This window comes from Plectropomus leopardus, chromosome 24 (assembly GCF_008729295.1).
Source record: "Plectropomus leopardus isolate mb chromosome 24, YSFRI_Pleo_2.0, whole genome shotgun sequence".
NCBI lineage: Eukaryota > Metazoa > Chordata > Actinopteri > Perciformes > Serranidae > Plectropomus > Plectropomus leopardus.
This window is the reverse complement of record NC_056486.1, coordinates 7,184,027-7,196,795: the sequence shown is the minus strand read 5'-3', so window position 1 is coordinate 7,196,795 and position 12,769 is coordinate 7,184,027. Positions and strand designations below refer to the sequence as shown.

General features: G+C 39.0%; 1 protein-coding gene across 1 annotated transcript in view; it reads right to left on the bottom strand.

The window, feature by feature from the left end:
- spega (striated muscle enriched protein kinase a) overlaps window positions 1-12,769 on the bottom strand; it is an 85,970-nt gene that overhangs the window by 36,211 nt on the left and 36,990 nt on the right. The window contains 4 exon segments of the mRNA XM_042512895.1: window positions 927-1,077; window positions 5,378-5,476; window positions 7,689-7,723; window positions 8,610-8,652. Of these exon segments, the coding sequence (XP_042368829.1) occupies window positions 927-1,077; window positions 5,378-5,476; window positions 7,689-7,723; window positions 8,610-8,652 (328 nt within the window).

Sequence of the window (12,769 nt, the reverse complement as noted above, 5' to 3'; positions counted from 1 at the left end):
AAAATAGAAAATACAAATAAAACGTACGATTTCGTAATAACTTAGCTGTGGTGAAGTGGAAGACAGCCTAAAACAGTAATAAGTGGGTATTGTAGGCATGTTGCCGCAACAAAATTGCAAATTTACAACATGAGCTTTTACAAAATGCCAGAAAAAATCCCCCCGCTTCAACTTTAAATACAAAATCATCATGCCTAAAAAGAACCTGTGAACCACGTGATCAGCAATTTGTGAGAACACTCATGCTAATATTAGCTTGGATCAAAGCCCATGCATGCCATAGCAAACCTATAAAGGAAGTGGTGTTAATCCAAAAGTGCGGGGCTGCTCTAGAAAACATGCAGTGGCTAAAAAGAGTAATCACAGTTTTCAGAAGTGCTGAATAATACATATTAGCGGATTGTACCATTGTGAGCTCTCGAATGGCTATAAGAAATATTAAACAATGATAGAAGTCTTGTAATCACTGTTAGATTGAAACCACACTCACAGCAAGAAAAACTGAGTCGAAGGAAAGTGAGATATCAAAATAAAAGTGGGAAGTAACACTGTATGAAAAATGTAAAGTGAAAAAATGAATAACTTTTGTAACTTGGAGTACAATTTTTGCAAGTTGGGTCAATAATGGATGTAATGTCTTGGTTTATGTCTCAGTTTTCTTTGCAATTTGGGTTTTGTGGCCAGTCTTTTTTGTTTTTTAAGTGGAATCCTAAAAATAAAATGCCATGTGCTATAACGGCATTGAAAATGTCCTCCCTCTGTAGAGGCTGAACATGCTCCCATAGTAGTCGCTGCCTACAGAAACACTTTCCTCTGACCCCTGAACAGGCCGTGCCAGGTTAGCGTGAGATGCCCGGATCAGTGGTTCCACACCCAGATGACGGACAGGGGGGGCCCCCTCGACGGGAGCCCCTCCGAGGGCTTGCCTGGCAGGGTTCGTGGGGTCCAAGTGGGGCCCCGGAGGGCGGGAGCCCAGAGCACGGAGTTCTCGCTCCACTACAGGGTCATAGGAGCCAGGGAGGGTGGCCCTGCGATCTGAAGCATCTGGGTTATAGTCCATCATCCCGCCTCCCTCACCTGGAGAGAGGAGAAAGTAAAGACCAAAAACAAAACAGTGTTAGTCCTTCTGTATGAAGTACCTTGTCTGTTATTCTCAGAACAGTCTGCAAAGGTATCGTTTCATTTAGAAAAAAAAATAATTTCCTACAGTTAGGCATAGTTGTCAAAATGTAAAAATGCAAATGCATCCTACATCGCCTTCAGTTGTAAATAATGACGGCTAGTTCTGTGGCTGCAATAGAAACAAACCTGCTAATGTTTTTAACATCCATCCCAGTGCCTCTTGGAATGTTATTTGGATGAGGAGAAGTTGCATAACATCCACAAATATCACTTAGGATTTGTGCAAATTTTTAATGGTAATCTGCCTAGTGTGGCCAATTTATGTGTTTAATCAGGATTTTGTTAAACAGGCAGTACTTGGATGATAAATTCATATTTGGGTTGATTTTAAGACAAACCTGAATAATGACAGAGAAAACTGAGAGAATGTTTCAATAGTGTTAATCGAAAGGTCAGATCTTTTAATTAATTGTGGAAAGATGGATCATGTGTATTAAACTCCATTTTTGTTTAATTCCAAATCTTTTGTGAATTAAATATCATTGAAACACCTTTAGCCTTTAATTTCCACACTTCACAAGGTAGATTTATTCGTCATTTTCTCAACGTAGTTTAAAAAATGAAATTAAAATATGTCCTTGATCCTGCTACATCTTTTCTTCTTTAAAAATATTACATTATGAAGCATAAAATGTATTAGAAAGCATAGATAATCAAGGCTTGTATTTTCTGCTAATGGCTGTATTATGCATATAATACTGTACAATATCCAATCTAAAAAAGCATGTCAAAAGATAATTAATAAACTGAGAGAATCAGCAATACAAAGAGCAAGAATCCTGAGCTGGTAGAAACTGACGTCAAAGGTGGAGTGCAGGAGCATCATTAGGCATAAAAAAGGGTGAGACGGATAAAGAGTCTATCGATTGCCTGAAAACAGGAAATGAAACAGAAACGTCTGCTATGTTGTGGAGCGCGCACCACTTAAAGCGATCCTCCCCCATCACAAATCAGGTAATGATTGACATTTTAGTGATGAGCAACGGAGACAGGAATGCTTTGGCAGCGAAAAGACGGAGCAGTCAGCATCTTATGTTAACGACGGGAACCTTGAGACAGCGGTGGTGTCGAGGATATAAAACGACAGACTCCTGCTGCAATCACAAATGATACTGAGTCAGCGGCACAATCAGAAAACAAACTATATAAGTTCCTCTAAAAGCAAAGGCCTTAAGCTTCTGTTTTCATTTCTCTGCAAAGTGTTGCAGAAGCTTTTATTTTCACTTGAAGGCACATCAGGCTTTTAGTGCCGTGTTTTGACACTAATGGAGATTTCACAAAATATCTTGTCTCATGCACGTCCGCTGGATCTAAACATGGTCCGTCTGGAGTGACACAAAAGTGAATCTCCTGCAGAAATGCATCACTTAGGAAGGAAATGTATCCTGTTTGTCCTGTTTGCAAGCATCCGAGTTTTTGTATGCAGCCGAGGCATCCAGAATCTGTTCTTTGAAGAGAACAAATGATGTATCACTTCATCCCTCCCTCATTTGATATTCTCTTTCTATTTTTTTTGTCTCTGGAGGGACGTGATGAGGGCGTAGTCAGCCCGCCAACACGAAGGCTTAGAAAGTGAAACACCGTGTACAAGCGAGAGAAGAATATAAAATGTCTCTCCGGTAGAGGAGAAGGGGTGTCAATATTTCGGATCTATATTCAGACATCCTGTTGCCTGGTTAGGAACGGGTGCTGAGGGCATGCAGGTTCTGTGACGCCAGTTCAAAAACACCACTTTAGCAAATGAGGAAATTCTTTAGACCTGTCGATGCTGACAGGAAAAGGCTCATTAGTTTATAATTGGGTAATGCTTGCCACTCAAGGGAATCACTTTTGTATTTGCATTTTAGACATCGGCATTAAGAAATCAAGACTGAGTGAATCAACATTTCTTTGGACCCCTTCTTGTCAAAAATTAAATGCAGTCGATTTGGCCTAAGCCTAACAAGAAATGCTGTTATATTAGACCTAATGGGTTGATGGGACCGCGATACAAACAAAACAAGACACATTATTTACTTCTGCTTGCAGAAAACTTCAGAAGCAGCGACCTTTGACCTACAAATCTGCTGGAGTCAGCTCACATTGACATAACAGTCTTTCTTGATTTAGCAGTAAGTCGGACTTGAATGAAAAACAGCGCTAGTGTAACCAAACTAATAAACAATGCAGCAACCTCTGAGCCTAAAAAATGAAGCCATCGTGGAAATAACAAAAATTCCTTGAACGGACACTTGAGGCCGGCTCAAAAAGTGAGTCAATCCCAATAGACAAAGAAGTTAAAATGCCAAAATATACAGCAGAAATAAATGTAAACTGGGGTGACTTTTTAACTCAGGAGTTTAAATGTTACTAAGGCTTAAAGTGTTGCATAATTAAGGGATGCTTTGAGTGACAGGTGGGCGTAGCTGTGGCTGTTGGTGTTTCAGTGTACTTTCAGTTTATGAAAGTAAATTCTAACATTTTCTTGTTCAGCATAAGGGTGTACTAAAAAAACCCTCTAAAGGCCGATTCACAGTTTCTGTTTCTGTTCTGAGTGTCCACAAGGGTCCACTTTGGATTGTGTGACGTAAATTTTGTCATGCACCCATGTCCACAAGGGTCACATAAAACCCACTTGTATGTGTATGTGCAGCCCATTTTTTGTGAGTGTGCAGACTGTAGGCATAACAAGAATACCGACTTTCCATAGTCCGATTTTTTTTCCAAGCCAGCCACAGGCGCCTCACCACGTTGAAGTTAGTTTTAAGTTAGATATTCGACAGACATTCACTCCAGACCCAGCACCATCGTTCAGTTTCACTTTAACCCAATGTCTGCAGTAGGAGGATGTTAATCTCACCTCCCAGCCCTCCCGTTTACTGCCGAGGGCTGACACAGACCGTCAATTGTACTATGAATAGAACTGTGTGTGCGTCTGCATGACTGCAGCTGTCCTCGGACTTTGAATACTAAAACCATGTCTGAGCCTTAAGGAGTTGGATGTTCAGTTTTTCTGGTATTTTGTTTTCATGTTTTTTTTATCCTGTTTCATTCATATTTAGAATTAGTATTATAGTTCATCACAGGTATAAATAAATAAATAAACAAATAATCCTAACCAAGCTAGCAGCTAGCATTTGGGTTAGCTTCACCTTCCTGTTTAAATTTAGTTACTTTTGGCTCCAACAAAACTAAAATGGCGAAGGTCAAAATGCCAAATTCAAGGCTTAAGATTGGAGTCTACAAACAAATGGATAACATCACGGTGGCTGTGCCTATTGTTTCAACAGGCTATGGACCAAACCCTTTGCCTGTGGTTATAAAAAAATCAGAATTATATACAATACAAGAAACTTCAGGGCTAACAACCATTTTCAGATGATTGTCTTAGATAAGACATCAGACATCTGAAAACTAGTGTGACCACACTAAAAACAAGCACACCTGTCGAGATCAAAAAACAAGCCTATATTGCCTTGATTGGAGAGATTTAATCTTACTTAGACTTCAGTTTTGTCTGTCAGTCTGGTCAGTTTGACCAACAAAACACCAACAAAACACGCAAAAATACGCAAAAGATATAAAACAGAGGAAAAACAAAAAGCAACTGTTTAGCCCTTGCTCGCTTAAAAAAAATGACCATGGCAAATGGTACGCCCTCTCTCAGCTCATGAACACAACTCTACCTAAACGTAGTGCTCTGAATTTATATCCTGACTAAATTAAATTGGCAAGTACACAATAAAATAAAATAATTGCTGCCATTAGCTTCAACCTCATTCATCTGAACAATCAGTTTTCCAGGTTGTACGCTCCCTGCAGAGCCTCGCAGTGAGACCCAGACCTGAGACAGGTTCCCTGCTGAAACTAGGGCAGTGTGTCACACTGTTGCATCACGCCATGAGGGATCGCGCATTCTGCCGTATCGGACTTTATCCAACGCACGTCTTGGGCCAAGATGATAACAAGCCTCCATTAAATTTATCAATCCGCATTGAATCATAATTTGGTAGAAGTGTGTTTTTGGCAGTGATGTTGGAGCTGCAGTAAATCATTTTGACTATCGCCTCATAAATAAGGTTTAAACAGCTACTGAATATGTCCAGGCTGCACTCTGGACTCTTTTCTTTTTACTGGATCATCAAGAAGAAAAAAAAAGCTGAAATGTGAGTTTTTAAGAGCTAGCGGAAACAAACATTTTCTCTAGATGAAATACCTGAAGGTCCTCTCCGTCCAGTCTTGTCTTGGTGCCTCCCGGGCCCCTCTTTGGTTTCCATCTGAGGTTCTGTGGTCTCATCCTCTGTGGTCTCAGAGTCTGAAATAAAAGTACGTAAAACACAGAGATGAGCCAAGAAGGTGGAGATTCAGGAAAGACAAATTGAAGTGGAGGAAAAAGGGACTCTGAAAACAACAAGAGTCCCGCAGAAAATGACATTTCACATTTGCTTAGCGGCACACAGTTTGATGGGTCCTTGAAAAAAGCTGCAGAGGGCCCCCAGAGTGTAATGAAATGGGCTGAAGTTGGAGCGTGACATGAAGCCAGCTGCGGCTTATAAAAATACACGGCTGATACATGGAGGGGAGGGCGACAAATGGATGCTCTCTCCTCAGGTCTGGATCTGTTTCTGAGTTTGGTAACAAAACAGCAGGGTGAGCGCAGTTTCCTCCGTTAGACTTTGTTCCTTTTATTTTACTCTCTTTCATGAAAAAAAATCTATAAAGATGTATACATTTACACTGTAAATCCATCTAAAGTTGATCTTACTTAAAATTATCATGGAAAACAACTGCCTTGGAAAAGTAAAAAACATTTGCCTATTAATGTTAATTTAAGTTAACATTATGTCTAATTGTTAAGTTTACTCAAAATTTAGCTTTATTTACTGAATTTCGTGACCGGTTTCCTTGATTTTCCTTGATTTTTTTAGTTAAATCAGCTTGTCAGATTTTAATCTATAAATCTATAAAGCATTACTTACACCCGCCTAAAACAAAGAACCTCGTTCCCAAGATTAACACTTTGAATGAAACTTTTCAATTGAACAAAATATTAAGAAAAGTCAAATGATGCCAAAAAAGCAGTTATAAAGGACCGCTCATACCAAGAAGGATAACTGATGATTCATTATATGACAACATTTTGAATTTGATATGGGTCATGTAAACAGCATATTAAAAAAAAAAATAGCAATAATTTTCCAAATTTAGCATTTAAGACATGGGATATGCTGGTATTATTCAGGTTTTAGAAGCATTATTTGGACATGTAAACAGCCAATTCAAGACGCAAAATATGCATCTCAAGTGGGGTTTTTACTGCAGTTTGCACATGGCCTGCTTTTCATTCATGGTCAGCTGTTCGCTGTGTGCATTGTCATGGATACATTGTAAGCCAACCAACCTGCAAACAGTTTGCAAGGCTGGGGTGGAGATGCATGAAGAAAAGCATGCAATTTCTGGTTGGAATAAGAAACATACCTACTTATAAAAAGTATGAAAGACTTGGATATGAACATGTTTTAGACAAGCACCAGTGATGTCATAAATGGCATGTTAGGGCATGTTAATCGGAGTATACTTGGCTGCGTGTAAAAACGAATGTTAGTGGAATAATTATTTTCAATAGCCATGTAAATAACGTAATGGATTATTGTCTTTTTCAGAATAAGGGCAAAGAACTGACTTTTATTTTCATGTAATTGTTCTCATGGAGTGTGTTGACAGGGACATTGTTACGGCTGTATGTGTATGCGCTGTTGTCTCTGTTCTTTCCTCTGTACATCTGCTCAGGTGTGCTGCATTGCCTAACGAGGTGCACCTGGCTGGGACAGCAGCGGTGTGCAGAGGCTCTGGTGTCGGGACAGTGAGTCTTGCTGACTCTCAGCCTGGGATTTTATTTGTCTTGTTTGCATGCTGTTTATTAATAAATCCCATGGATTCAATTGTTTTAAAGGTGTCTTATGTGGTCCACAGAAACAACTTGAAGGGTTAGCTACAGTATCACACAGTAATGTTCACATTCTATTGTTGAATTCTGTAATAAATTAAATGGTAATATACTGCTGAAGTAAATACAATATTGACACTGTAAAATAACAGGATAATGCTGGCAACTATAGCTGCCAATAGTTTTACCATGATTTTAGGGGAAAATTTGTCACACTGTAGAAAAGTACAATCACAGAAACTGAAATCACATAAAAAATGTGCAAACAAAACAAAAGATGGTCACAATACACATTTGATTGTGGTTTTGATATTTATAAGAAACACTCAAAAGCAGAAAGACAAGACAAATACGGGAGCAGAGAATATAAAAAATATGGAGTACTGATTTCTCGAGAAGAAGAAAACACTATAAAGATACTGAGAGAAACAGATACAACAGTGTCACAATAAACTGCCTGAAACCACAGCTGAGATCACATTGCATCAGCTGGGTGAATAGATGAAGTCAAGAAGAGACGGATGGACAAGAGAAAAAAAAAAAACAACGGCAAAAGATAAATCAAGACAGGCAGGTTTACCATAGCTTTGCTTTCGGCAGGAGCGGAAAACTTCACTTCCATAGTGGCAGCAAGAGAGGGCAGACGGGAGAGCACCGTTACTATGGAAACCAGCATCTCTCTCACCCACACGACCAATCCTCTTCGTACCCATTAGAGTCTAAAATCACCAGCCAAACTGCTGGGTGGCTGACAGATATGTTTACTGGTTAGAGAGCTCGTGAAGGAGGAGGACGACAACCGCAAAATAGGTTGCACCTCATTGCGCCTCCCATCAAGTCAGATCCTGATTAGATAATTCCAGAAGGTCTGCCTAATGATAAGAAAGCCAGTGTAACATGAACAATCACCATTAACTCATTACATTGCTAGCAGCATGTGTGCCTTTTTCTGGGTGTGGGTTATGTAGATCCACCCGTCTGTGTCAAATGAACTTAAATAGCTTGCACACCAGGCGAGGGAAATCGACTCAGCAATGTAATTATGAGGGAATATATTTCACAGCGTACGGATTGTATTGTAATGTAAATATGATTTGGAGTCGTGCAAGCCTTTAGTTTGGCTTGGATCATAGATTGCGCAAATATTGCCAAATATTATACCATAAACCATCCAGGCCACACATTATTCACTCTAGGATTTTATGCAGAGAGGCGTGATTACAAAAATATTGCTTCGTGGGGGTGGATGTACAATAATAAAACCCACTCTTGTTGTAAGCAGTCGAGCAGTAAAAACACATAAATACACTAAAGCAATATAAATGTTCTACAACAGCAACTTTCATATATAAAAGTGTTATTAGAGGGATAAATCAAAGTGAAGCACATGCTGTCAAAGGCTAAAACAAACAGAAAAAGAGGCCTGAGAAAATCATAAGGCTACTAACAGAGAAGAAGAGACTACAATGGAATTGGTGTAAAGCTTATACTGACAACACACCATGGGTAAATCTGCCAAATGTCCGTGTGGAATGCCCAGTTCTCTGAAACAAGATACAAGGTACAATGCATTATTCAACAGCAAACACAGCCAAAGATCCTGTTATACACAAAACACTAGAGTGCAAACTGCAATGAACCCTTTTACCAAAAAGAATTTGTTTAAAAGTCACAATTGTGTGCAAAAAAATGTTATCTAAAAGGTATCATGTAAAAAGACAAAAACTATTTGTTTTAACTTGAAAAAATTAGTGTGAAGGTTAAGTCAACTGAATTTAAAATGGAAAGTTGAATCATTGCAAACTACCTCAACTTGTTTTGTTTTTCAAATTCAGACGAATTGAATTTCTAATTTGACAAACACTGAAAAGACAAGTTGAATCATTACTTACTTAAAACTTAAAATTTTAAGTAGACCATAATAGAATTGTTCAACTTAAAAATTTACATCGACTGAATTTGAGAAGAGAAGTTTAACATATAAGTAGACCACAGTAGAATTGGTCAATTGGTCAAATTTTAAGTTGACTAATTTTGAGTCGTCAAGTTGAATCTTACAAAATTACCTAAAGTTGTCTGTCAAATTAAGTCAACTTAAAATTTTCAGGCAGCCTAGCTTATTCTTAAGAATAAAAACAAATAATTAATTATTTACAATGTGCAAACTAATAGAGTTGAGTGAAGATGAACTGTATAATAGACTGTACCATAATGGCATCTAGTATACTTGATAATATAATCCTAAAACAGATTAAGTCCTCACTAGCTGCCATCGGGCTGGGTGATAAGAGAAAACCAAATAGACCAAATACCTTGATATTCATTTTGCAATGGTGAGATTTTTGATAAATAATCATTAGTAATGTAATTAACATAACTAGGCAGATGAGGGCATATAATATAACAACTAGAACAGTCTATTCAGAAAATTACATAATAATTTACTGTAATGCCGCCTTTAGAACTAAGAAAAAAGAAAACACTCAAGATATCATAATATCAAAAATCTAAGACAACATTTAGCCTCATATCATGATATGGATACAATATAAATATATTGCCCAGCCCTACATTGTCACACAGTGGAAAGAACAGGCCCATCATAATTTTTAAAGGTGTAGTGTGCAGGAATTAGTGACATCTAGTGGTAAGGTTGCAGATTGCAACCAACTGAAACTTCTACCGTGTGCAAAGCGTGTAGGAGAACTATGTTGGCCGATGCAAATGGTCGTATTAAGAGATAGTGCTTAGTTCGTCTATTCAGGGCTACGAAAAAACAACATGGTGGACTCTGTGAAAGACTCTGTATGTAGATGTAAGCGTCTCATTCTAAGGTAATAAAATGACAATAATTCTAACTTTCTGGTGGTTATACCCTAATGAAAACATACTTATGAACATTATAATCCATTTGTGCAAATATTTTGCCAAGCTGACATCTTCAAATGTCTTGTTTTGTCTAATCAGACTTCAGAAACACGAATATATATACCCAAAGTGGTTTACTCTGACTGAAAAGTGGAGAAACACGACTTAAACATCAAATTATCAGAGTGGTTGTTGATTTATTTTCATTAAATATCAATTTCAACTGATATTCAATGCAATGTAGCTTTAAATAACTCAATCTGCCAGTTTTTAATTATATTTTGTCTGACTTTGGAAAAACTTCCACCATGATATGATCGTATCAGGATAAGATCCCGCTGAGAGTTGATACATGATAGCTAAGAATTATTGCAAAACCATATCTATAAGAAAGATGAATTTCTAAAAGGATGAATATGTGAAAAATCCTGGCGGCTATGTTCCAGTCAGTGTCCCTGCTGATAAAGCAGTTGATAAAACTGCTTCTTGGACAGTCTGTCAATCAGCACCAAGGAGAGCTCCTTCAGAATGACTCACTGCTTTGCTGCGGCTGTAAAGCGAAAGTAGCAAAAGTGCGAAGTGAAATGACTCATTTTCACACTCATTTCCCCCCGCGTTTGCCGCGCACTCCCCATTGGTTAATGTTTTTGTGTCAGGCAATTTGATTAACTGTTGCCTGGTGGTAACTGCTGCTTGACTCCGCTAGAAGCTTCCATCGTTTGTCGTGATCTCAATTGTTATGGCCTCAAGGCAATCATATCAGCAAAAGCCAGCCACAAACGGCATCCTTTTGAACAAGCTGCAATTGGCAAATACTTCAAAAAATAATTCTATGGGTATAATCCAAATCCTACCAGCATTATTCTCACAGAGCTGCTGCTGGAAAGAACAAGTCTCAAAAGGTTTTGATATTGATGCATTCAGAGAAGCCATCAGGACTCAGCTTTATCCCGTGCTTTGCTCACTTTGTAGCCCTTCTGACTGGCTGCCCTGATCCTCATGTCTCCATGGAGTGTAGCCTACTGACACACTTTTCATCTGCTCCCAATTTGTGAAACCTGTTATAAGAATGACTTATTCTATCACAAAACTGTCACGACTTTCGAGGCAAGACTCATAATTCATACACAGAATGTGGTACAGCAGAAATTTGGACAGTTTGAAGATACGAAAGTAGAGGGTTTTTTTTGTCTTAAGAGACGATTTCCATTGCACAAAAATACATTTTTCTACCTGGCAACTAGAGTATCCCGGGCTGACTTTCTTTTGCCCTGATTTGCCCTCAATTAACTGACAGATGAAAGACAACAAAGGTGAAAAACGACAACGTCTTCAATCCAAACTTTTGCTTTTTTTTGCTTTTTCCTGACAAATTTTGATGCATTAAATATTGGTGCTGAGTTGCAATCCATGCAAAATGTTCCTAATTTACCACTGTTGTCTATCACAAATCACCACATTTACATTTCATTATCAGGTAAAGGGTGTGGCATGACATCCCAATGTGTAAAAACCTACTTATCTCTATACAAAACAACCTAGATTTAGCTTAAAAACACAATCAATAAAAGCATTTTTTCCAAAAAAAGGAGCAACCTCACCTGAAATCTCTTCTTGGACCAGATTTTCTTCATCTCTTTAAGTACTGCTTCCTATTAAGTGTGCAAGATTACCTGTGGCATGAGCTCACAAAATCATCCCTACAACCCGAAAAAAGCCCAGGGTGTGGCATCAACAACAACACACACGCACACACACACACACAAAAAAAAAATCAAGATTCAAAACGGGATTCAGCTGCCTTTTGTGCGTGGGTGTGTTTACGCTCCAGTCTGGCGGCAAGACGGGGAGAAAGAGAGAGAGAGAGGATGCAAATAAGCCGGAGCCAGGTGTCTTTGTGTCTGAGTGTGTATCCGCTGATGTGAACAGCATCCCTCTCTGACGTAGACGTTGCCTTTAGAGGGGCAATTCTCAGCTGGTTTGAGCCACCCCCCCCCACCCCCCGCCTGCTCTGCCTCAGTCGAGAGCACACTCGGTACAAGAGGAGGTGGGGGTTGGAAGTCTGAGCATAAGGGGTGTGTTGGTCTTGATTGCAGTGATGAGAGTGGTGAATAAAACGCGGAGGTGGGAAAAAATGAGGAAGAAAACAACTGGCTTCAACAGAGCATTTTTTGAGTAAAATATGAGAGCGATGGAGCAAGACTGAGGCAAAGAAAGAGTCAGAGAGAAGATATAGACAAAGAGATAGAGAGCACAGAGCGGAGGCGAGAGCAAGAGATGGGGAAAAGATTCACGAGGGAGGAGGCAAAGCTGGAGTAAGAGGCACAGATGATAGAAAAGCAGGGACTAAATGGCTAAAGGGGGGGGCTGACTGAAATCTGTTGTCTTAGAAATATGAGCAACCCTCCTAAAAACAAACAAAAACAAATCCTCACATCATTTTTACGCCCTCTGCCTCTCAGTCCGTTCTCTTATTTTCTTTGTTTTCCTCTCTAAGGAAGTCAGCAGTCCTCAGCAAAACCCATAAGCCATCAATTATTTATCTCAATTCCATGTCTGTTAGCTTTAACCAGAGATAGGGTCAAGGTTATCACAGCCTCAAGCAGCCGAGGGCTATTTAGACTGGAAGAGCAAACACCTTCCACCTGCTGGAAAACAGCATAATGCATGTGTTTCAGGTACACAGCGAGCAGCAGCCAGCACAACTTTAAAATAATAATCATTCTTGCTATGGATTAATCATTTACTCTGTAAAATAAACATGTCACAAAACAAGAAATGTAGTAGTCGATA